At 39.2% G+C, this 27,258-nt stretch overlaps 1 protein-coding gene across 7 annotated transcripts in view; it reads right to left on the reverse strand.

Moving 5' to 3' along the window:
- Window positions 1-27,258, reverse strand: part of DCDC1 (doublecortin domain containing 1) — a 250,032-nt gene that overhangs the window by 215,820 nt on the left and 6,954 nt on the right. For 6 of the 7 annotated variants that reach the window (XR_014218616.1, XM_082218870.1, XM_082218869.1 and 3 more), the window contains exons 2-5: window positions 21,010-21,146; window positions 15,155-15,424; window positions 13,401-13,545; window positions 12,873-13,035 (exon numbers count right to left, since the gene is read on the reverse strand). Coding sequence is in view for 6 of the 7 variants with exons in the window: in XM_082218870.1 (XP_082074996.1) it covers window positions 12,873-13,035; window positions 13,401-13,545; window positions 15,155-15,424; window positions 21,010-21,146 (715 nt within the window). In the remaining variant the exon portion in view is untranslated. The remainder of the gene's footprint in view (window positions 1-12,872; window positions 13,036-13,400; window positions 13,546-15,154; window positions 15,425-21,009; window positions 21,147-27,258) is intronic. The other variant, XM_082218872.1, reaches the window with a different exon arrangement.

The following is a 27,258-nucleotide window of genomic DNA, read 5'->3' on the forward strand; positions in this document are numbered from 1 at the left end:
ATCATTTTGACATATTATTTGAAGTATGTCTTAATTTAAATTTTGATTAAAATTACAAACACCCCAACTTGTATGCCAATCAAAATATGTATAGCCCCTCGTTTGAACTTTTATATGAACTATCCATATGTGCAACTCATACAATCAATAGGAATTAAATATATTTTTTTCAAGGTTGTAAACATGTATTTTAATAAACCTGAAAAGATAATTGCAAGATCAAAAATTATTTGTAGTGAACAACTAATTTATATGTGTCAAGAATTATTTCCATCAAAACTATGGAACTACAACTGATTTAAGAACACAGTACAGTGACTCCATTGCGCACTGGACAAGGAAGAACCTCTTTGCATATGTGAATAATTTCTTTTCACAGAACGAGATGCCAATATGTATACATAACTTTAACTCACATCAGATCTAAGGGTGAAGCTTGCTCTGCAGCTTCAGTTGTTACTTCTACATTGCTGTTGCTTCTCCTAAGGCTGGCTTCCTCAACCACGGCCCACCAGATGTTTTTGGCCTACAACTCCCATGATCCCTAGCTAGCAGGACCAGTGGTCCAGGGTGCTGGGAACTGTAGTTTCAAAACATCTGAAGGGCTGAGGTTGAGGAAGCCTGTCCTAAGGTTTCTGAAGAAATCACTCTGTTCAGTTATTAGGAATTTGGTTATATCCATATTACTGCATGATTTTGACAAATAGGTATGCATAGCAGGATGGCCAATGTGGTGCCGTCCAGATGTTGGTCTACATCTCCGACCATCTTTGGCTGTTTGTACTGGTGCTGATAGGTGTTGCAGTTCAACAACATCTGGGGGGCACAATGTTGGTTATCCCTCATCTATATTACACTCAGGACAGAGTTACATTAGCAGCCACCAGTAGTTTTACAATGTAAACTACCCACATTGGTGAGAAAATAGTGTTCTAATAGTTATCCAAAGAGCCCTTGGCACTGTCATTGCATAAAGTCAATATCCCTCAGCTGCATAATAGCATTAGAAAAAAACTTTTTGTCAAGTATTTCCTGCCTGGAAATATCAAAGGAGAATATAACAACATAACTGATTTTCAAACGCAGGAGTAGGTTGAAGACTGAAGGAGACTTGGGGCAATAATATGAAAACTTTCTAACAGCATGCTCTTCAACAGTCAGAAACAGATTACATTTAAATTATGACAAAGAAACTGTTCAAATCATTTAAGTCCAGTCAATGGTAGACTTGAAATATATTGCCAGGCCAATGCACTACTGGGGGAGATACATTTTATTTATACATTTTTTTCCCAGATAACTGTTTAAAATTTAATAGAATGGAAGTTAAATTTGGCTGTGTTTTGGTTTTCTCCTGCCACTGGGAAAAATAGAACCAAAGTAAGTTCTGTTCAGTGAATAGTCATATTTTAAACTGTGAATTTAATTTTTATTGTTGTTTTAGAAAATTATCAAAGAAAAATAATGGATACATTTTCAAATAAATAAATAAAATATGTAACTTAGGACAAAATTATCTCTCTTCTACAATTCATGATGTATTTGTGTATGAACGCACACATACAAATTAATAGGAAAAGTGAAAAATCTGTGATAATATATGTTTAGCACCATGTTCATTAAGCTGATTTCTTATATAAAAACCCTCACATAAATATGACAAGAGTGATTAATTTTCAGTGTGCTTATGAGAAAAAGTGTTATACTGTTGTTTGGAATGCTGCTTGGAATTGAAACATTTCCAAATCTGTCAATAATTAGAAATTAGAACAATGAGAATCTATAATTTCAATGACACTTGCTACTTCCAGAAGATGGCCTATTTTAAATGTGCTCACACTTATTCTTGTCAATGAAGACCTGCCACAGCAAATTATATCATTTTGGGAAATTGCATGACATTTAGCAGAAAATATCTCCCTTCTTATCTGAAGATAGTTTTGAAACATGGCATCATTCTTTAGTAGATTTTTTGAAGATATATATATATATATATATATATATATATATATATATATGCTTTCGTAGATTTTCACGGGTACAGGAATGCAGGTTTTGGTGTCTTCGGGTGTCTTCCCGTGTAAGAGTCGGGGTGTCTGTGCGACGTTTCGACGAGGTCTCACTCGTCATCTTCAGGCTGGTGCTTTCGGCTTCTTGTTACTGGAACAGAGAACAAGTAACAAGAAGCCGAAAGCACCAGCCTGAAGATGACGAGTGAGACCTCGTCGAAACGTCGCACAGACACCCCGACTCTTACACGGGAAGACACCCGAAGACACCAAAACCTGCATATATATATATGTATATATATGAAAAAGGTCAATTCGCAGTGTTCGCTTTCACTTAACATTATCTGAAGACCTGGAAATTTTACATGCAATGTAGCAGACTGAGCTAGAACATTTGGAGAAGAAAATTTATGGTGGCTTTAGTACTTTTAAAGTATTATAAAGTTCTGTGCCAATATTCCTGTCCCTGATGAAGATGTAGAATCTTGCAGGATAGTGACCTTAGAGATTTGGTCAGGCATTTGGAGACGCATGAGAAAGAAAGAAAAAGACAGAACAAAGCATAACTTAGTATGGAGTTCTCATGTCCTGACCAAGCTCCTCTAAGTTCTTGGGGTTCAGTCTGCAGTTTATTTCACATTTTGAAATAAACTTTATGTTTGTATTAAAATGAGTGCCCAGGTGTTGTAATGGATTGGATGAAGGTCAATCCAGAGGTCCTGTTAGTAGGTGATTTGTCTACTTCGGTTGGTGGACATAATCCTGTACTGGATGAGGTTGTGCTCTTCTAGAAGGAACAATACTGATCAGACTTTGCCACTGGAGACAGAAAAGTCACTCAGTTCTACAGAGGAAAGCTAACAGCTTAGGCTGCTGAACTAGCTGCAAAGCCTACCTAGACAGAGGTAACTTAGATCTGGCAATCACCAAATTAAATTACAGTGGTATCTCCGGTTATGAACTTAATTCGTTCCAGAGGTCCATTTTTAATCCAAAACCGTTCTTAACCTGAGGTGCACTTTCGCTAATGGAGCCTCCCACTGCCGCCGCGCAACTTCTGCTCGCATCCCGGGGCAAAGTTTGCAACCAGAAGCATCTACTTCCGGGTTAGTGGAGCTCGTTACCCGAAGCGTTCATAAGGAGGACGGTACGTGGGTTCCACCGTACTGTAATTATATGTAGGGTTGCCTTTGAAGAAAGTTTGCACACAGCTGGACAGTTTGGACACTGCTAAATACAGCTGCAAGGTGTATTTAATGGGCCTGGGGATTTTTCCAACTGTACTGGTTGTCAGTTCATGTGTCAGTTAATGTCTGGCATCAACTGAAAGTACTGGTTTTGACTCGGGACTGGATTGCCTGGAGAATCCTGGTATTGCTTTCCTACCATTTTGGTATGAGGCAAGTACCTTTTAAAAATTTCCCTTTATATACTCAGTAGATAGGCACAGGCAAGCTCGGCCCTCCAGATGTTTTGGGACTACAAACTCATAATCATGGACCAATTGAAATTAATGGACCCAAGTTAGTCATGTTTATTAATTTCAGTGAGTCCACTCTGAGCAGGACTAACACCAGATACAACCCTTAGTGACAGAATTCATGATTCATTACCTAATTTCTTCATTAGAAATAATGTATATTCTTAGATCAATTGTTTTTGCTTTCATTATCCTGAAGTTTTAAAAAAATAATATTTAAAGCAGCAGTATAAACCAATGAAAAGCTTACCTAGTTAAACCAGAAAAGTGATTCATTTGAGCCAAGTGTAATAAATAACTCAGGCAGAATACTGGCAATATCTAAGTCTTTGCATGGCAAATATCCAGAAAGCTTGAAAGGATGTTGATAATTAATTATATGCTCAACTGAATGAACACTAGCTACCTAAAAACTGAGAGGAGTTTTGTTTTCCAGGTTACAACAATGTGACACCTACAACTAAATTATAGAAAGTATAAAATTTCAGAATCAGGTCTGCACTGGCGTTATGGAGAGATGTCAGAGAGCTGGTCAACATGTAACACTAAGCAATTGCTTAGCAAGAGGTAGCCAATGTTGTGCGCTCCATATGTTGCTGAACTCCAACTCCCATCAACCCTAACTGGCATAGCCATTGGCATAGCCAATGATAGGAGTTACAGTCCAACAACACTTGGAAGAGCACCATGTTGGCTATCATTGGTTTAGTGCCATATGAATGATCCCCAGCATGTCCAAGAGAAACATAAGGCTAATGGTCCATTCCTCCTCACTCTGTGTGGCTACAAGACAGACTGGAAAAAGTTATTTCCGGGCTAAAAGAATTTCAAAGCCAAATCTCAGCTGGACAAACCTGGAGCCTGCATTTTTCTTACTTTTAATGGTTATTTGCTAAACAAGAAGGGCTATAGCTCAGCAGCAGAGCATCTCCTGTGCGTGCAGAAGTTCCCAGATCCTAAGACAACTTCAAACCATGTCATGAAGCTGGTTGGTTTAACTAACCATTGTTTGTTTTTAACACATAATGGTAAGATGAGATTCTTTGCTTGGGCTCCCTCAGACTCATCCATATAGCACTAAACTATAATTGGAAATTACACACAAGCCAAACCAGGAACTACACAACATAATTGCTGGATGGAATGCCTAGACAAATTCTGCATAATTTTATGTCAAGGATCAGTCCAGTTTTTTAAAAAAAGATACACATGAATTTAGCAATATAATATGGATTACTTCCTACCAAGCCCTTAGTCATAGGATCCGAATGAACTGATAAGCTGCATGAGGCTTAATAAAACAATCCAGATCAAATGGAGTTGACTGTATGTAGCAAGCAGATGAAGATGGTACATGACTCTGGTTCCGGATGGAGTCAGTCCCCGCCCAAGGAATAGTTTTGCAATGGGGGAGGGCTAATAGACACTGTATTGATGCAGGTAGCAGTTGTGGCCAGTAACATGTTTCCTACCTACATCTAGCATCCTTTCCTGAAAACAAGAATATAGCCCTCAATATGGAAACAAGAACATAGCCCTACATGGCAATCAGTAGGTAGGGTACTCTGATGTCATATGCCAGTGAGTGCAGCCGTTAACATACACACCACACAGATTCAATACAGTGGTGCCCCGCAAGACGAATGCCTCGCAAGACGGAAAACTCGCTAGACGAAAGAGTTTTCCGTTTTGGAGGTGCTTTGCAAAACGAATTTCCTATGGGCTTGCTTCGCAAGACGACAATGTCTTGCGAGTTCCTGCTGTTTTTTTTTTCCTTTCCCCCCCTTTTTCTAAGCCGCTAAGCCGCTTATCAGCTGATCCGATCAGCAGATAAGCCACTAAAAGCCGCTAAAAGCCGCTAATAGCGCTAATCCGCTAATCCGTCAATGGGCTTGCTTCGCAAGATGAAAAAACCGCTAGACGAAGAGAATCACAGAACGGATTCTTTTCGTCTTGCGAGGGACCACTGTATATACCTCTCCAAGTCCACACATATCCATACTCATTCAAATTCAGAAACATTAATTACCAATTTGTATCTATTCATTCAAATTCATTAACTTTAAAAGCCAAAAGCAGAGTGATCATAGCATGATTCTGAGCTAGAAGGAACAATAGTCTTTACTTCGTATAACACAGATTCCTATGCTTCTGTTCTACCTCTGGAATGCTATGAACTGTCTTGCTAGAGCTTTGAGAGAACTAAGGGCTGTTAGAAGATGTAGCTGTGACTGCAAATACCAGCTGAATAGAGTGATTTTTGATGGAAAGACGGAACAGGGGGCAAAGGTTAACCCAGTATAATCTTGATCCACTTCAGGACCTTGTGTTGCTTCTCTTTCTGAAATAGTAATAAAAAAATGACCCAGTGCTACGCACGCTCTTTAAAATATGTGCTTAAAACTGAGCTTAAGTTGTACATATCCACCCACTCTCAACAATCTCCTTAAATGCGTAGTGCATAGGAATGTGGAAGGGAAATTATAGCTCAACCTTAGTAATGTTACAGGTACTAATAAGTCTTAGTGACAGTTGTGCATCTCTACCTGGAAAGGGAGATTTCAGAACTAGCATGTGCCTCCTAAGGTGCCACAAAACCTTGACAAGTCAATTTGCCAGTCACAGATATGCAACAGAACAAATATGCAAAATATGTGTTGCACAATCAGACCATAATTTAGTGTTACAGGAACAAAGCTCACCATGACTTGAGCTCTGCGCTCCCTTCTCCTCCTCCAGTATGACCATGAAGAGATATGAAGCTTCCACTTCTGTGTACCTAAGCCATAAACTGTGGTGAATCTTGAAAGTATGAAACCTGTTTGTTTCAACTAACAATAATTAAGATGAACCACAGTTTATTTGTGTTCAGATGCCTTGGCAAACTGCTGTTAATCTAAAACACTCGCTTTGCAAATCTTTAATATAAACACTGTATTAAAATAGTCATAAATAAAGCAGCCAGGCTGTTTCTCAAAATCCACAGGGGGAAACTAGATTAACAGGCAAATAGAAACCTTAATTGCCAGAAAACATTGACCAATGTGTAGATAAATAAGTGACACAACATAGAAAAGAACAATGAGAAACAGAAGAGGAGTTGCAATGGTACCACAGTAGTGGTAACAATGGCCTAAATTCCACACAACCACATTTTTGTTGTTGAGGAGAAAATCCTAATGGCAACCTGTCATACATTTCCTTCAAACTGAAGTAATCACAGTGGGCCAACTGCGAGCTCAGTAGCCAGTTTCTAAAAAGAACAGCAGCCATCATTTGAAAATGCTCTTTCTCCCATGCAAGGATACCCTGAATGGGTAAATACAAAAGGGATTATAGATGCAACTAACAACTAATCAGCAATATAGTTTATGTAGACTATATAAATTGCAATGGAAACACCCATTATAGTCCCTACGCACTGTTTTCTTCTTGATTATTGTTGGACTCAAAGGGTTGTATAGAGTTAAATTTGGCTTACTACTACTATTATTTATTAAATTTGTATGATGCCTTTCATCCGTAAATCTCAGGGCAATTCACAATGTAAAATCTTAGAAATTAATTGTCAATGAAATTAATGGCCATAACATAGGCTCATTAATTTCAATGTGTCTACTCCAAGTACTATAAAGGTTGGTTGAATACCACTGAAGGCTACCACAACCATTCAATTCAACCTCTTTAAAAACCCTTTAAGAAATACCGTATCTCCCTGAGCTTCAAATGCATAAAACGAAGTCATGGATGAAATGCTTTAAATCAAAAATTACCTTTGATTATGTTAGAACCTTAGATTTTGGATTAATAGTTATTTTTTTCCACTTTATTCGGTTTATTAATTTGTATGCTTCATTTGTTGGCAGGCTTTTAAGTTGTCTTGATCACTGAAACTGGAAGTGGGTCAGTTGCCCAGTCAGATAGGCCTCAATGCTATAGGAGGCTAGAGACTAACTGCCTATTCCCTTCATTCCAGGATGAAAGACTGTCTGTTGCTTGGAGGAAGAGGGGATACAGCAATAAGAGGCGGCCCTCTGCCCGGGCTAACCTTTCCTCAGCCATATCTAGAGTCTAGCAGCTAGACTGTCGCCCATGAAATGGCAGAGGGTGGAATCGCTGTGAGCAGGACAGGGAGGGAGTGGGGGCATGAAAGCTTTTTCTGGGTAAGCCAATGGCGAGTGCCTAAATTGAAAATGAGGCAGCATACATTTTTGAGGTTGACTCCCAAATTACCTAATAGTGTTTAAGATGCAGACAACATGATTTCTACACTCTATCACCTTTGGGAGAAGAGATTTATGCCAAGACAGATAAGCTCTAAAAACAAATTCAGTGAAGTGGACTGGATGGAAACTTATTTTACAAGCACTGCAGTTCTTTATTACACATAACACACATTCAAAGGTTTCTGAATAAAAAGCAGACAGGATGAAGCCTTGGGCAAAAGTCACTTGATTTTAAACCAAAAGTATCTGAAGTTAATTTTAGAAGGCTGGCAACTAAGAAAATCTAGTACAAGAAGCATCTAAACACTACATTTTGGGCAGCTTTTAGGAACTGTCTTCTTTATGCAAACTTCAAGGTGTAACTGTATAGCTAACAGTAAGTAAAATCGGTGGGAAAAACACTCGAATGTATTTTATTTTGATATTTCAATACCTCTAAACCAGATACCATAAAAAGGTGCACCATTATCAATTTTCTTATTTCAAGTTGATGGTTAACAGTGTTTAGACTTGCACTCAACTTTCTGCATTGTAAACATTCTCATGGTACATGCATGATTGCTTCATTAGTCACATACATTTACTTGTATAAGAAGACTCTTTGACTTTTCCAACTAAAATACATGCATGTTTTTGTGCTTGCCCACTCAAGAGTTCGTTGTCAAGGTCGCTAGGGAAATTCCAATGCTTATTCCAGGGTTTCTGAAAAATTTCTCTAAATGAACATTCTTTCCTGGCTGGCATTTCACAGCAATTAAAAAAAAATTAAACTCTTTTTACATGTGGAAGACCATACTAAATTTTGAAATGTTATCCCCAATGTACTATGTCGAAATGGGACAGAAAATGCCAATTCAAATTAATCTAAGAACATAGTGCCGCTTGAGCTAGCCTAGTTATATCTCAGTATCTGCAAGACAATCTTTAACAAAGCAGGCAAAATGCCATAATTCCTAGTACAATTGGAAGAATGAAACTCTAAAAACAGCTTCCTTGTGTGCTTCAATGGTCTTATCTAGTCTCTGTAATCTTTAACCCATTTACTTTACATTTACTATTTTAGAGTTTGAAGGTTCCTCAAATATACTGGTGAGGATCCAAAAAACCAGACAAGAAGTTCCATTGCCCAAAGTCAGTTTCAGCTTTTCATGAACAGGAGAGCCACCATTCTCTTGGGTGTGTGCAAGTCCTTGTGCATGCCTGAAGTAGCTCTTTCAACCCAGACCGCAATAATCCTTAAATAAATTCTAGCCAAATAAAATGTGTAGCTTAAATAAACTCTGTCAGCCAAAATAGTGGCTTGCCTAAGGACACCTGGTGAGTTTTTAATAGAGGTCAAATTTGATCCACGGGCTTCTAGATGAATATACAGTGGTACCTCCGGTTGCGGATGGGATCCGTTCTGGAGCTCCAGTCAGATCCCAAGGTTTCCACAACCGGAGGGACGGCTTCTGCGCATGCGTGCGGCACGGTAGAGTGCTTGTGCGCATGCATGTGCAGCGAAACACTTCCAGGGTTGCTGCTTTTGCAACCTGGTTTACGTTACCCGAATGTAACGTAAGCCCAGGTGCTACTGTACTTAGTCACATGCACTGCAGCAGGAAGATTTTGGGCATCGCATGGCAGGACAGAGTCTCAAACAAAGACGTGCTCTCCCAAGCCTACATTCCCAGCATGCTCGTACTCCTGTCTCAGTGACATCTATGCTGACTTGGTCATGTCCATAGAATGGAAGATGGCAGGATCCTCAAGGACGTGCTCTACAGGGAGCTGCCTTCAGGCACCAGGAACATTGGCAGACCAACTCTGTGTTACAAAGACGCCTGCAAACAAGACAGGAAGGCTAGGGACATCCCTTGCAAGATGGCAGTGCCTGGAGACAAGCCGTCAGGTTGTGGATCACAGCACAGAGAAGGAATGACTGCTGGGAGGAGTGCAGAGAGAAGAAACACTATGGCGCATCGACAGCAGCACATCTGCTCCAGCTGCAACACATCTCTCTACAGCCATAGCAGGCACTGTAACTCTCCAGTGGTTTGACTTCACCCCAAAGGTGCACTCCTCTATTGTCTCCTGAGACAGACAGATGCCGCCACCAACACCACCACTATGGCAACTAGGTCTTAAATAGAAACTTTAAAAGTGAGGCCCTGCACCAAAATTGGTACAATGCATGGTCTTTCTTTCTATTCAGGTTTCCAGGCCCACCATTTCATTCTTTCCCTTCCCTCATTGTCATTTCCCCATTGAGTCCCCATTGGGTTGTTTTGATGACATTTCCGTTTTTTTCGTCTCTTCATTCAGTTTTTTTTGAGGGGAGGTGCGGTAGGGCAGACATACTATTGCTCAATCCCACTTACACTGAAGATTTTGATTTCTCCGCTGAATTTGATGGGAAGCTCTCAGCTCTATCTCTGGCATTTAAAAATAGCTTCCCAGTTAACCAGACAGTGTGACGGTTCTTTCCATTCTTTATATATCTATATATTTCTCTTTCTCTTCCTTTTCCAGCTACTGCATTTAATTCCCTTCACATTCAAGTCTCCCCCTGCACCTAAGTTTCTCAACTTTCTATGACATTAAGTTTCCATAGGCTGTCTGGGTAATTTTTCTCATTGCTTAGCTTTTTCTTTCTAAGCTTTTTTTTTTTTTTTTGTAAATCTCCAAACCTTGGGGTTAAGCCAAGTCTACTGATGCCTCTCTCTTGTGTGTGGTTGGTGTGGTTTTAGCTCCAGCTTCACAAACAGGGGAAGACTTGAATTCGTTTTAGTATATATGATGGTGGTGGTCATCCAATCACAAATTACTCTCCCCTCACTGTCAGTTTTATTTATGTTTTGTATCAGAAAAGGATGCCCTCCTTGTGACACGTCTCACCAATTTATTGAGTTTTACAAATTATATTTATTGTAAATGCTCCTGGATTGTATATAGCAGTAACAGTCTTGTTAAAATGTTTTTACATACAGAATTCAGAAAACAAAATACTGACTGCGTTGAATCCATCTACAGAATGCATTCAAATCATTTGGGATAAATCTGTGATCCCATTTAATTTATAAACCAGCCTGTAAAAAGACCTATTGGATGTTCTTGGTGGGTCTTCTATGCATATCACTGACTTTTTCCTGTAATACTTACCCTAGCAGAGCCCTTTTAATGGACACACAATATGCTACACTGTGCCCAACCTCACCTACTCTTTCTTTTCTCAAAAGACAAGGCACATCTGCCACCTGCTCTAGTCTGAGTCCCAGAAACAACTGTCGAGCAGCAAAAAGATTGATTATCAGTCAAATACTATTGCAGTACACCAGATTTTGGTAGGTTAAGCTTGCTGATCCAGCAAGAGTTGGTGTGAAATTTTCAGTAATGTGTGCCAACATTTTGGTGCTAAAGGAACAGCAGTGCATGTCATGATGAAACACAGCCAAAAGATGCAGACAAAGCAGAGAAGTTTTTGTTGGATGAGAATGAAGTCGAGGTAAAGAAAGAAATGCTTGATGAATTGGAAAATACAAGCATTCATTAAATATGCCTGGAAAAGTAACCGCACCTTACATAAAATATCACACTGGCTATGAATATTACTATAACATCAGATTTATCTCAGTAACTCCTAAGATGTTGCGACAATGTGAATATTGATTATTGTTGTTTATATGTCAGAACAGCAGGGCAATTCATTACTCCTACATGAACCAAAAAAAGACAAAATATTTTTTTTAGGCTAAATGTATTCTCCTTATTGAGTTAATAGACTAAAACATACTCAATGGATCATTTGGACTGTATTCAAGAAGACTGTCATATCATCTGTAATACTACACTACATGCATAATTCATGAGTTATGAAGAAATATAATTTATTCCAAAACACTGCAGGAATATATATTATATGGCTCAACTAGTGGGGGAAACTTAAGTATTCCCATCATTCTAGAGTATTTATATGGTATGCTTCTTTTATAGATATTTATAGGAATTCCAGTGATTAAGCATAATTTGCTATTCTTACAGTCATCTGTTTCTAAAATACAAAACCAGCTATTTCTTTTGTCTGAGTCAACTGAATGCAAAACCATTTGTAAACAGTTTTCAGTGCAATTAATGTATTTTACAAAACACGAAGACGACTGTTTATGTTGCTTTTCATCAACATTAAAACACAATTCCAATTTTTATATAAACTCTTGAATCTACATCTACAATTCTAAAAGATTTTAAACAATAACAATATATCAACTGAAAGCACTTTACTTTTCTCCTCTAAAACACACTACCTCCAACTTTGGTATTTTTAAATTGTTGCGTATTACTGAATGGAGTGGCATTACAGATTGATTCTTAACGCATTCCAGCTTAACATACAACATTATTTGGCCAATATTTAATACAATATTTATTCAATTATATTCTGATCATAAAGTCCAGCTATATTATATGTCATATTTCAATTTCATACATAAATTTGTATTTAAATGCACTAGTCATTTAGTGCAGTAAAATATTGCCCAAATAAAAATCCATTTGCAACAAAATTGAAAATAGCAGCAATATAAAATTCTACACTACGCTCATAAGTAAACCTGAAAGCATATTACAAGAATTAGAGACATGAGAAAATAAATTAAGAGATTATGCTAAAAGAGCTTCAAATTTCAAAATGAAATATTAGAACAGGTGTACATATACATTTCTGTGTAACTTCAACGTGAATATTTTACATTGTGGCATCAGCAGTCTGATAATTATTTTAATGCTTTGTCTTAATAAAGGTCAAATGACTAAATTAATAAAATACTCAAACTCTGAACTATTATTTTTGCTAGTGTAATAAGCCTAATGAATTGTGTCTGTTAGATGTCAGTGAGACTAAACAGTAAATTCAATAATCTCTTATTTAATTTATTATATTTTCACCATTTAACCTCCTGCAGGCTCCCTAATGTCTATTCAGATCTATATTAAATTAAGCACCAATGCTAATGAAGGGCAATAAACGTGGCTGTCAGTAGATTTTTCTTTCATTAAGCACATTATCCTCTTACTGAGCTGTAAATGAGTAAACATTAGTTTTGTTAAACCATGCAAAAAGACAGGATGAAAATCATTTTTAATTGCACCCCTTAAGCCATTGACTCTGGCATTTTTTACCTTTAATTTTTTTGAATGGATCTGAAAAGGGCTCTCCGGTTGAAATATAAACGTCAGCATCATGGGGTATGTCTATAGCATCGAGTGCTTCAGTGCCGTCTGCCAAGAAGACTCGTCGCGCAGCCATATTCAGCTTCAGCCTTCCAGTGCACTTCTCCAGCAGCTAAATCAGCCCCAAAAGGTAAGGGAAAAAATGAAAAAAATATACTCATGCTAACTACTAAAATTTAATCAAGAATCAATACTTAAAAACCAAATCCTAACTAATTTCCCTCAACACAGTATATGTACATCCAATTGCTAAGCATTACCTATCAATGTTATTATTCGGCTACCATTTAATTGTATTGATTCTGCAGAAACTCCAAATTCTACTTTACATTTTACGGCCTCTGTTTTACGTTATATAATTGAAGGTAAAAATACAGTAACTATGTATACGCTTAAGAAGTGTGAAAATGTGCTTCCTTTACTCAAAGATCAATATCCAAACAAAAATGGCTACACAGAAATTATATTGATGCTTACCAGTTTAATGGAAAGTGGCACTGTAACTTTAGTAAACACGCTTCTTGTACCATTCTTATAAGCTGTTACTCTGAGTATCTGTGGTTGTCGTTCAAAAATGGGCACTTCAGGGACCTTTTGGGCCAAATGGGATTTTAAGGAAGATCTGTAGAAAAACAATTCCAATTCAGTTGAACTAGTCAGAAAGTACCTATACAAAAATTACAATTTAATTAATATAGTCTCTCTCAATGATTATTCAGATTGTGATTATTGCATTTTAAAACAAAGACAATCATAATAATAAGCCCTTTTCCTAATTATACTGAGAACTGTAAACCAATGCTTCAAATTCAATTAACCTGTAAAAATTAAAAACTCAGGTGTAAAGTTGCTCTTATAAAATTATACATAAAGATTCCACTGGTTTTTGTCTTCTTGATGCAAGCACTGAAAAGTGATGCTTTGCTTTATAAAAAAAAAAACCCTATTTTACTTATTTGACTATATTTACTAAGAAGTAAGTCTGTGTTCAATGGGGCATACTCTGAAAAAGTATGTATAGAATTGTAGCCTTATTCCCATTTTAACCTTTAACAAATCAAATAGAATTAGACAAAGCCTGATTCATTTAAACAATATAACAACAATTTAAGTATTAGTGTTGAGCCCTGTTTTTTTAACCACCTGTGTGTGCTATTCCAGCTTATTGTGCAATAAATGTGCACTTTTATTGTTTATAGTGTAGAGTCTAGAAAGTGAGGTTGTTCTGCTATGCCAATGAAATACTCTTCCTCCAATTTTGCTTGGTGTCTATGCACTTCCTACTGTGTGAAGCCACTGTTTGTGTGCTCACCTAGTACTGTTTTCCTCCGAAATATATCAAGACTCTGTCCTTGAATTTTGTGTAGGGTGGTTGTTTTCTTTAGAGTGTGTGTTGGAGCAATCAATGCTCCTCACTATCCCCTATCAACATTGTAGATATATTTTTAAAGGCAGAATAAAACAGCAACAGAGTTTGTCCCTGTAGCAAAACAATTCTGCCATCTGTTTTTCAGTGATGAGATATCACACTACTGGCATGGAATAAGAAATAGTGCAAGTATCATACAAAGAATAAAATGTACTTGAGGTACACACTGAATTTGTGGAAATTCCTCTTTATCATTTCATATAATGTACACCAACAGCACAACTCACTTCCACATTGTAGTCATATTCCAGAAATTCTGATGTATATGTTATGTTGTTTATAAGTCTCTCTTTTTCATCCCATTCTCTATTATAAAAAATAAATATTCCTATACATGATGCATTTCAGTGAAGGGAAAGGTATGCAAACTGTACATAAACTTGATGCCTGCTGATCAGATATGGATCTATTTCTGAGCATGCATGTTCACCAGACTGGCACAACTGGCCTTTTATGGGTATAAAAATATCGACCTATTATGTATAATAATCTATGTGTGACTTGCATAGAAAAGCTTCTCATATAAGGTATATTTATCACATTTAAAGCAGTTCTGTGAATAACCAAGATGGCAACCCTAAGCACACCTACTAGACTAGATACCAGTGAACTCAGAGGGACTTACCTCTAGGTAAACAAGCTTAGGATTGCACTGTGATACCATTATATCAAAAATCTAAATAAAGATTGCAGTCTTTTACTGTAAGTTTGAGGTTGTCAATTGAATCATCACTGAGTCAGTTGAAAGGAGACAGAACAGCAACAGTCATAGTTAAAAGGAACATGGAACAGCTTTGATTACCTTAGCTGACCTGGAGGAGCACTGACAGGTCTGTTTCTCTTGGATGGTGATATAAGAGAAAAAATGTTTGTACTATTTGATTTGTAGCTGACTAGTTCTGATATTCTATCACTTCTCTGAACTGATTTTATTTGATGTGTGGAACCATCTTGAAGCTCTGACCTTCTTGGTATTACTGATGATTGCAGGGGACTCATAGGGCCAAACAGAGGCTCTCTTTGCTTTTCTTCTGTCTTTCCAGATGCCTTTGTGTTAGGGGAGATGTATTTTCTGAAAGAAAAATAGAGCGGGGGGGACAGATATTGGGTTTAAGTAATCCCAAAACTAGGACAACGTGGGAAATCCAGTCATGCACCCATGCCGGAAAATGTGACCAAAATAGGTGGGCAATTGAGGAAGGAAAAAAGAATATCTGACATATTAAGGAATTACTACAAAGAGAAAGAATGTTTCAAAGAACTTTTTTTAATCTTCAGCTAAGAGGTTAGAAATAAACAGGAATCTAACTGCAGCTCTGACTGCTCTGATAACTACAGTTGGTTAAATTGGGTAACTAAAATCAGTTAAAATACAGAATACTAATGCTAGTAACTGACTAGACTACCGTATTACATTCTGTGTGAGCCTGTTTTGGAAAACTATTTGGAAATTGAGTCTAGCTGGACAGAACATATCACACTAGTTTTTAACCAGCCCCACTGAATACAAATACATGTCTGAGCACAATTCAAAGTGCTGGTTTTAAACTTCAAAGCAGACACCCCCATCCTACTCTCCTTCAGGTGTTTTCAATTACAACAGATGAACTGGCTGGGAATTATTTCTTTTAACCAGTAATACCCTAAATATTACACATGAAAAAGCTACCCAGATATTCAGATGATCTGTTTGCATGTAACGTTTTGAAATATATCTATATAGCATTTTTCTCTGTTCCTATTGTAGTTCGTTGCCTTTATTCACTAAGATTATTTATTAAGAGGATGGCTTCATAATCCTATTCCATACATGGGAATGTACTTAATAGTATAGTTTGCCTTGTGAGTTCAGTTCAGGATTAAGGTTTACTTTACTTTTTTTCAAGAAGACCAAGAACAATTTATTTTGTTAAATTAAGTGTAAGCCAACAGATGCAGCATTTTTAGGTTATCTTATTATAGTCAACAGTGATAGAAATAATGCATTTTCCCCTTCATTTGTGCCAAAGGTGACACAGCAGAATACTTAAGGAAACAGCAAGGCTTCTGAACTGAATTTAGATTTTAAATTTCAGAAATGAGAAAGACACAGGTGAGTGCTACAAGTGGCAGCTAGAGCACAGAGAAAAGGAAGTGGATCATGACTTTCAACAGTAAAAAAAAAAGAGAGAGAGAGAGAGAGAGAGAGAGAGAGGAAGAGTTGAGGCTTAGTATATTTCAAAAATCTAAAGAGGAGATTGATGGTGAGATCAATCTCATCCAAGGTAAGGCCTGGCCAAGGCTGAATGATAAAGATGAAAATAAATTCACAACATGCAACATCCATTTCCCCCCCACACTGTAGTATCAGACTTTCTATACAGAATGCAACATGGGTTTTCACAAGTTCCTCCAAGTGTTAAGCAATATTTTAGGGTTGCCATATGTCTTCTTTTTCCAGGACATGTCCTCTTTTTCATGATGAAAGCTGTCATAGAGATCTATAGTTAAAAGTGGAAGTTGGCAAATGTGTCCTCTTTTTTGCTCTTCAAAATATGGCAACCCTGCTGTAAGAAAGCAAAGCTCTGATGTTGCTTCAGTAACATTCATTCTTATAAAGGAGCAGTACTGTCTCAGTTGTAAGCTCCACCTTTAGTGAAAGGCACCTCTTCAGTTGAAAGGGCTCAGCCTGCTTCATCATCCCTTTAACTGGTGCTGTCTTTGACCTATAAAGCTTTAAATGGCTTGGGACTGCATTACCTCAAGGACTGCCTCTCTGCATATGAACCTCCCCAGACCCTGAGATCATCTGAGGCTCTTCTTCATGTGCCTCCTCCACAAGAGGTCTGGAGGGTGGCAACACGAGAGTGGGCCTTTTCTGCAGTAGCTCCCCATTTGTGGAATGCTCTCCCCAGGCTGGTTTGGCTGGTGCCTTCATTATACACCTTTGGGCACCAGGTGAAAAAAATCCTTTTTAATCAAGCTGGGAAGTGCTGGGTGAGATCCCATGGACAGTAATACTAAAAGGAAAGGGAGTTCATGATGGCTGGGAGTTTGTTAAGAGGGAGATAGTAAAAGCACAACTTCAGGCAATACCAAGGGTAGGTAGGGTGGCTACCTAAAGAACTTTTAACTGAGTTAAGATTTAAAAAGGATGTGTACAAAAAATGGAAAAGGGGGGAACCACCAAAGAGGAATTCAAACAAATAGCCAGCACATGTAGACACAAAGTCAGAAAAGCTAAAGCACAGAATGAACTCAGGCTTGCTAGAGAGGTTAAAAGCAACAAAAAAGGGTTTTATGGGTATCTCCGTAGCAAAAGGAAGAACAAAGAAAGAAACAGTGGGGTCACTCAGAGGAGAAGATGGTGAAATGCAAACAGGGGACACAGAAAGAGCTGAACTCCTCAATGCCTTCTTTGCCTCAGTCTTCTCCAATAAAGAAAACAATGCCCGACCTGAAGAATTTGGAGCAAATGATTCAGCAGAGGAAACACAGCCCAGAATAGCTAAGGAGATAGTACAAGAATACTTGGCTAGTTTAGATGTATTCAAGTCTCCAGGGCCAGATGAACTGCATCCAAGAGTATTAAAAGAACTGGCAGATGTGATCTCAGAACCACTGGCAGTCATCATTGAGAATTCCTGGAGAACAGGCAAAGTCCCAGCAGACTGGAGGAGGGCAAATGTTGTCCATATTTTCAAAAAGGGGAAAAGAGAGGACCCAAATAATTATCGCCCAGTCAGTCTGACATCAATACCAGGGAAGATTCTGGAGCAGATCATTAAGCAAACAGTCTGTGAGCACCTAGAAAGGAATGCTGAGATCACCAATAGTCAGCATGGATTTCTGAAAAATAAGTCATGTCAGACTAACCTGATCTCGTTTTTTGACAGAATTACAAGCCTGGTAAATGAAGGGAACGCAGTGGATGTAGCCTACCTTGATTTCAGCAAGGCATTCGACAAGGTGCCCCATGATATTCTTGTAAAGAAGCTGGTAAAATGCGGTCTTGACTATGCTACCACTCAGTGGATTTGTAACTGGCTGACTGACCGAACCCAAAGGGTGCTCATCAATGGTTCCTCTTCATCCTGGAGAAGAGTGACTAGTGGGGTGCCACAGGGTTCTGTCTTGGGCCCGGTCTTATTCAACACGTTTATCAACGAGTTGGATGATGGACTCAAGGGCATCCTGATCAAATTTGCAGATGACACCAAACTGGGAGGGGTGGCTAACACCCCAGAGGACAGGATCACACTTCAAAACGACCTTGACAGATTAGAGAACTGGGCCAAAACAAACAAGATGAATTTTAACAAGGAGAAATGTAAAGTATTGCACTTGGGCAAAAAAAATGAGAGGCACAAATACAAGATGGGGGACACCTGGCTTGAGAGCAGTACATGTGAAAAGGATCTAGGAGTCTTGGTTGACCACAAACTTGACATGAGCCAACAGTGTGACGCGGCAGCTAAAAAAGCCAATGCAATTCTGGGCTGCATCAATAGGAGTATAGCATCTAGATCAAGGGAAGTAATAGTGCCACTGTATTCTGCTCTGGTCAGACCTCACCTGGAGTACTGTGTCCAGTTCTGGGCACCACAGTTCAAGAAGGACACTGACAAACCGGAACGTGTCCAGAGGAGGGCAACCAAAATGGTCAAAGGCCTGGAAACGATGCCTTATGAGGAACGGCTAAGGGAGCTGGGCATGTTTAGCCTGGAGAAGAGGAGGTTAAGGGGTGATATGATAGCCATGTTCAAATATATAAAAGGATGTCATATAGAGGAGGGAGAAAGCTTGTTTTCTGCTGCTCCAGAGAAGCCGACACGGAGCAATGGATCCAAACTACAAGAAAGAAGATTCCACCTAAACATTAGGAAGAACTTCCTGACAGTAAGAGCTGTTCGACAGTGTAATTTGCTACCAAGGAGTGTGGTGGAGTCTCCTTCTTTGGAAGTCTTTAGACAGAGGCTTGACAACCATATGTCAGGAGTGCTCTGATGGTGTTTCCTGCTTGGCAGGCGGTTGGACTTGATGGCCCTTGTGGTCTATTCCAACTCTATGATTCTATGATTCTAAGCCTTTGGCTGATAGACATCTAATGCACTTTTAAATGTGTTGTGGAAGGGGGGGGTTATTGGGTTGTCTTTGTATTCATCGTATCTATTTTTATTAAGTATTTTATGGTATTTATATTGTGGCTTTGTGTTGTGAACCGCCCTGAGACCTATGAGTATAGGGTGGTGTACAAATTTTAACAAAAAGAACTCCTCTGACAGAATGGTAGAGACTTTGGTTCTACTGGGGCTTATGTAATGGAGTCCACCGAGTCAACAGCAGTGCAATATTATTTCATTCATTCATTCATTCCATTTATGTACCACCTTTCTGCCAAGGAACCCAAGGGGATTTACAGGTTTAAAGTGCTAAGACAAATGATGTAACATGTAAAATGGGGAGAGGGGGAGACAGTCTGACTGAAGCAGGCCCTGACGTTGTCTCTGCCGGCCTCCCTCACACTCTTCCTCCTCCTCCCAGGGCAAATGATACATTTGCCACTGAAAAAGGCTATTTAGTCAAAATGTGCCTGTCAATTGGCTACAGAAGATACCTGGTTCATGCACATCCTAAATGATTAATATATTTACATGTATTCAGTTTGCCAACAAGTGTTGTATATGAAGACATATTTATTGCTTACAGTATTCATTTCATAAAGCTATCATTAAGTTACATATTTTATGTACAAAACATATTTGCAATACATTCACAGGCCACCTTGATTCCTTTGTACTCCTATATTATTCGTCAGGGAACACATACTATTGGTTTGGTTTTGATTACAAGGTCACCCTAACAATCCACTCACACCATGACTAACCTCAGTTTCACACATGCAAGCTCCCCTTAAACGTTCTCTGCACAGCCACTTCTATTGGCAACTCACAAGTATAAGGGGCACCCATGTTCAGAAAAGAGGAACAAAATGGAAATGATATTGCCCTCATGCCTTCCTGTAAGTTTTCTAACGGTATTTGGCTAGCCACTGTTAGAAACCAAATCCCAGACTATATGGAGCAGTATGCCTAGCCTAAGATCACAAAAGCCCACTCAATCAAGGCCCACTTTCCCCCCATAATACCATGCTTCAAAAATATTTGTTTTCACCACCACCTCAAGAGTAGTTTCTTTTGCCACACATGGCTTCAGAGAAAGTCTGGAGCACTGAGACTCTGAAGGGGCACTAGTACCACAGGCTCATCTTGCAAACGGGCTTCTTGGGCTTGCCCTACTTAAAATTTCCCTTCTAACTAACTCATACCCTGAAGAAAGGAAATTTGATCCCAGGGTCATGACAGCAGTGAAGAAAGAAAGAAGGAACAGCTAAAGGTGGGAAACAGGAGATGAATTTGACCTCTTGCTAAGTATTATGACATCAACATCATCATTATATTATTTATACCCCACCCATCTGACTGGATTGCCCCAGCCACTCTGGGTGGCTACCAGCATATACAGAAGCATAATAAAACACCAAACATTAAAAACTTCCCCGTACAGGGCTGCCTTCAGATGTCTTCTAAAGGTTGTATAGTTACTTATGGAAGGGGGGGGTTGGCCATTATGTTGGCATGCAAGGAAAAGTGATAAGGCTGGGTTGACCATACTCACTTTTTCAGTACTGTAGTATCTACATTCCTTTGACATAAAGTCAAGGGAGAAGTTGAAACACCATAATTTCTTTCTGAAGTTACAGAACACAGGGAATCAGTTGAGTCCCAAGTTTCTGTTTCACCATTTTCCATTTCCTGCAGAGTGAGAATAAAATATTCAATCAAAATTTCAAGTATAACATTCTCTATGGTCAGTATATGTTTCTAAAATGAAGCTGGATTAAATGCAAGTACTTTTGATATCTGGGTCACACTGTAACTTTAATATTATAATAGTAACATAAGAAGAGCAGCTTAAGTAGGCAACACCAACAATCCAATAACCTTCTCTATAATTGTCCATTACCGGATGCTACAACAGATGCATATTACTAGTTTGGAGACATTAAAATAATGCTTCTATCATTATTACTATTATATTTATTTACATCCCACCTTTTTCCTGGACCAGGACTCAAGGTGGCTTACACAAATTAAAACAAGACATATGAAATATAAAAAGGAAAAAACCTATAAAAGACAATAATTAAAATAATTAAACTGTATTAAATAATATAAAATCAAATTATCAAAATAAAGCTAATAAAAACTATAAAAATATCACAGTAATATTAAAAGAGCTTTCCTTAAAAAGTCAGTTCCCAAAGGCCTGTGTGAATAAAGCGGTCTTCACCTGCTGCCAGAAGAACAAAAAGGAGGGAGACAGCCTAGCTTTTCTAGAAAGGGAGTTCCAAAGTCTGAGACCAGGGACAACCTCAGGGAAAGATATGACCTATGAACTTGCCAACTCTTCTTCAGAGAGCCAATTATGCCATTGGTTATTATGACACTGCAAAGTACAGCAACATGTATAAAATCTATCATGTGATAGCAATGTAAAGTCTAGGATCTTAGACACACAATAAGGTTCAGAATGCCTAAGCTAGTAAAAGGCAGTTCTGGAAACCAGAACTGCCTTCTACTAGGCTTAGGCATTCCCAGAGCACAGCCTAACTATCTACGGTCATACCCCGGGTTGAATGTGCTTCAGGTTAAGCGCTTTCGGGTTGTGCTCTGCGGCAACCCAGAAGTAACAGAGCGTGTTACTTCCGGGTTTCGCTGCTCGTGCATGCTTAGACGCTCAAAATGACGTCACGCGCATGCACGGAAGCGGCAAAATGTGACCCGCACATGCGCAGACGCGCCGTCGTGTCTTACATTCTATTCAGGATGTGAACGGAGCTCCGGAACGGATCCCGTTTGCATCCCAAGTTACCACTGTACTTGGCTCTTTGGGGAAACTGTGACCCCCAACTCCCAGTGGTTTCATGTAGTTGTTGAAAAGTACAAGGGACAAGACAGGAACTTAAATGTCAGCGACCAAGGGTGGAACAAAAGCTTCCCAGCACCATCTTCTGAGTCTGTCGATTAGGAAGGACTGTGTAACACCATGCTTCCAAGACCCATCTTGCGGACATGGTCCAGAAGGATACCATAGTCAATGGTATAACCAGTATTGTGTAGCAGTGCAGTAAGGTGCTGAGCTAGGACCTGGGAGACCAAAGTTCAAATCCTGACTCAGCCATGGAGCTCGCTGGGTGACCTTGGGTTAGTCACAATCTCTCAGCCTAATCTACCTAACAGCGTTGTTGTCAGAATAAAATGGGGGTGGGAGGTGAACCTTATAACTACCTTGAGCTCTTTCAAGGACATGTGGGGTAAAAGTAACAATATTAACACAGAAAGCTGCCAGGTTCCAAGAGAAACAATAGGGTCACATTTGTCAGATCTGTTTGGCAGCATAAGTTTCCATAAGAGCAACCAAGGCAGTTTCTTCCCTGAACCCAGGTTGTAAGCCAGAATGGAATGGATCTAAACATCCTGTCTCATCCAAGACTGCCTGAGCTGACACAACAGCACTGCCACACACTCCAAAATCTTGCACACTGGTTGTATTCACTTCAATGCAGCAATATCACTTCAAGACTTTGAATGGCTGTGAAATCAAACAAGCTAGATACTATTGGAATCCAAAGAAAATAATACACCAAACTATAATACAAAATATTCTACTCTGATGTCATCATTCAAAGTTTACATGGTTCAAAATGGAAGTTTCACCTGACTTCAGAAACGTATCAAAAGATAATAACTGACAATACACAGTATAGATGTGTTCAGTTCAGTGTCAAATAGTAAGGGTAAGAGATAATGAAGGACATTCAAGGAACTGTAAATGACCTGCTATTTATATCTGGCAAAATATGTTTATATTTTTAAAAGAAACTATATAACCAGACAAATGTTAAGAATGTCAGAATTACTTCATATTTTCTGAAGAATATGTCATCAAAGCCAATTAGCCCATTGCCCCTTTTTCACAAACACGTGGGAATAAACCCAATTATCTTGAAAAAAGCCAATTAAAAATTAAACAGATAATCTTAATATCCAAACTTCTAATAATCTTTGGATAATTACTTTTCTCACAAATATGTTTTTAATGTAAACTGTGAAATATTGTCCTTACAAGCAGCAAATACAACATTCTCAATGCTCTGTTGTCTTTAAATGTTGCATTGCAGCTTGCGGTAACAAGTAATCATAGTGACATTAAACATGCCTAGTTTTCTGATGCAGGTCTCATATTTACAGAGCAATCCTAACTATTAATATGCCAGGGGGAGAGATATATGCGCTACAATGGCAAAATGTCTGCCATGTCTTACACTTGTCTAGCCCAGAACACTAAGGGAAAACACACTGCTCCAGAAAAGCGCAGAATGGAATAACAAGAGCCCCAGTCCCAGAAACCTTGGAAGCACTGCCAGCACCCACCAATCACACCCTTTATACTACACACAACTCATCGCAACACACAAGGGAAGGAAGAGGAGGCCATATAGCACAACACCTAAACAGCTTCCTTGTGGAAAGGCCTGCAGAAAGAGCACAGTATCTCCTTTGGAGCAATGCTTAAAGACCCACTGAAGGAGGGAAAGGACCGATATAAACAGCAAATTGTCCAGTAGCACCTTAAAGGTAAAGGTAAAGGGACCCCTGACCGTTAAGTCCAGTCGTGGATGACTCTGGGGTTGTGGCGCTCATCTCGCTTTACTGGCCAAGGGAGCTGGCGTTTGCCCGCAGACAGCTTTCCGGGTCATGTGGCCAGCATGACTAAGCCGCTTCTGGCGAACCAGTTTGTTCTTGGTATAAGCATGCACACGAAAGCTTATACCAAGAACAAACTTAGTTAGTCTCTAAGGTGCTACTGGACAATTTTTTAATTTATTTTTTAATATTTCGACTGCGTCAGACCAACACGGCTACCTATCTGAATCTATAAACAGCAAAGTCAGCCACAGCACACAGAGCAACAGGCTCTGGGTGTTTACAGCTACTGGCAGTGGCAGGAAGATCTAGCTGTCATGAATGCAACCCAAGATTGGAGGTCTGCACAGAGACATGTATTAATTTTATTTAACGAAGAGCTCTCAGTCATGCAATATATTCAAACATGCTCTGAAGGAATATAAAGGTAAAGGTACCCCTGCCCGTACGGGCCAGTCGTGACTGACTCTGGGGTTGCGCGCTCATCTCGCTTAAGAGGCCGGGAGCCAGCGCTGTCCGAAGACACTTCCGGGTCACGTGGCCAGCGTGACAAAGCTGCTCCGATGATCCAGCACCAGCGTAGCGCATGGAAACACCTTTACCTTCCCGCTATAAAGTGGTACCTATTTATCTACTTGCACTTAGGAGTGCTTTCGAACTGCTAGGTGGGCAGGAGCTGGGACGGGAGCTCACCCCGCCGCAGGGATTCAAACCGCCGACCATACGATCGGCAAGTCCTAGGCACTGAGGTATTACCCCCAGCGCCACCCGCGTCCCTTCTGCAGGAATATAGTTACCAACAATAGTTTCTCTGACTAACCAAGTGGCCAGTTTAGAAGCATAGAGAGAATATGGAGTGGGATGAGGCAGAAGCTCCATACTGCTCCTTGGGTTGCTGCAAGGGTTTCATCCAAAGTTGCCTATGACCCCAAATTTCTTATATTCTCTGCTCGGTCTCATCATTACATTAGGGTGTGTTAGAATGACAGTTGCAGGGTGAATGTCAGGCGGGCCAAAGCTCAGAATGAGCTCAGGCTTGCAAGAGATGTTAAAAAAAATTCGGCTATGTTCGAAGCAAGAGTAGGTAGGTAGCCGTGTTGGTCTGACGCAGTGCACATTCTCACCTAGAAGGACAGGAAACATGACTGGTCAGAGAGTGACAAGCCCTGGTTCTGGTAATGTCAAACTCCAGCTGCTACACTCTCCTATAAGTTACATCCTGAGACCAGCTAGATAGATAGATAGATAGATAGATAGATAGATAGATAGATAGATTCTTTATTGTCATTACACTAGTGCAACATTGCACAAGTGCAACGAAATTGGATGCCATCCCTTAAAAACAACAAAAGCAAAACAACAGCAACAACCAAACAAACCACCTTCCAACCACACCCACACCCACACCCACACCCACACACCCACACACTGAGAGGCATGGTATTGAAGACCTTTGAACATTAAAATCTTTTCAAACCTGAAAACATTTGCTTAATTAGCAAGTAAGCAGGCTAATAAAGGCAGGTTAGCACAGAGAGAATACTCCATTACCTATACCTGTGTAGCAATATGCCTTCTCTCTTTGAAATCAAAACTATCCTAGAATTCATAGTTGTATAGAGGAAGGCAACAATGCTGCACTTCAGGTTGCAATGGAGATGTTCTCCTGTAAGAAAGTAGGGGCTGGGTATTGACATTTGAGATTCAGCTAAAAGGCTGTGCTAGATGCCTACAGCTCTTGATAATTTTTGCACATTTTCTGTGAAATGACATGCTATGACCCTACACTCAGAAGCAGCACTCTTTCCTCTGGTGGTTCAATGAGTTTCAAAAATGGAACACCCCCTTGTTGAAATTCAACTAGTCATCATTACATACACTGAGGTGCAATCTACACACATATAAAAAAATGCTGCGAAAATGCTATATTTTTTTTTAAAAAAAAAATTTTTAAAAGCTTGAATTTGCCATAGCTCACCATCGCCATCTAGTGTCACACTTTTATATTGCATGTTACAACACACTTAAAACTTTTTATACTCCTAGAATGCAGAATACTTTCATACCCAGCCTACCTCTCCAGCATAAGCAACACCCACCCACGCTTACTGCCATGCATATGGATTATGTGACAAATACACAAAATTGCCAAGGCACTGTATATTCATTTCCTTGGTTATAATTCTCTGTAGAAAGGTTGGAAAGGTTCGGTAAACAGTCCATATTGGCAGTACTACTAAAAAAGATATAGGATATATATAAATTATATGTGTGTGTGTGTGTGTGTGTGTGTGTGTGTTGCACAGCAATTTTAGACTGCTACAGTAAAAAAAATATTGACTTGCTTTGGAATCTGCCTGAGCATAATACTACAGCTTATAAGCAAGAAGTAGAATGAAAATGCCAGACATTTTTATGTCTCTGTCTGAACAATTAGAACCTGATTAAAAAGCAGTTGCTGTCTGGAGTTTAATGAGCAATTTATGCACTACCTGACAAAACATTATCTGAACATTTCATTCAAATCAACTTGAATAACAGCAATGACACACTGTTTAAGAATAGGCTGCAGAGGATCAACAATATATTAATACTTGGGGTTTTAAAAAACATTTTACACAGAAATCCTGTACGTGTCTATGCAGAAGCCCCACTGAGTTCAAAGGGACTTGCTCTTATTGCAGCATCAGTAACAATTCTAGTAAGTATAATAAAAATTAAAACTTGAAATTGCCACATAAAAAGAATTAACAGTAAAATAATTTCCGAATCCCCAAAACAAAGACTCAAAATCAAACTGAATCGATCTCTTATTCAGTTTTACATAAAATAGGTAGCCATAATCAATTTGGCTATAGTCCACAATTTACTTAACCATTCATTAATTAAGGGTGCCATCCAAATCCTAGCTGAGCATCAGTAAGGTATGATGGAACAGCAGGGTCACTGCCACATCCACAGTCCTATTACTTAGGCTGGCTGGGACAGGAGGTGTGTGGGTCTGCAAAAAGCCTGAGACTGACTGAGTGATCAGGCCCAAAGTGACCCCAAAGCCATCAAGTGGGGTTGGTTTGAGATCTAGCAGATTCTTGGCCAGCTCATCCCCTCTAATAGAAAACCCTATTTTGTGGCTTTTTGCAGGAAGCCGCGGCGGGCG

The sequence above is a fragment of the Podarcis vaucheri genome (genome assembly GCF_965113315.1).
Source record: "Podarcis vaucheri genome assembly, chromosome: 1".
Taxonomy (NCBI): Eukaryota; Metazoa; Chordata; class Lepidosauria; order Squamata; family Lacertidae; genus Podarcis; species Podarcis vaucheri.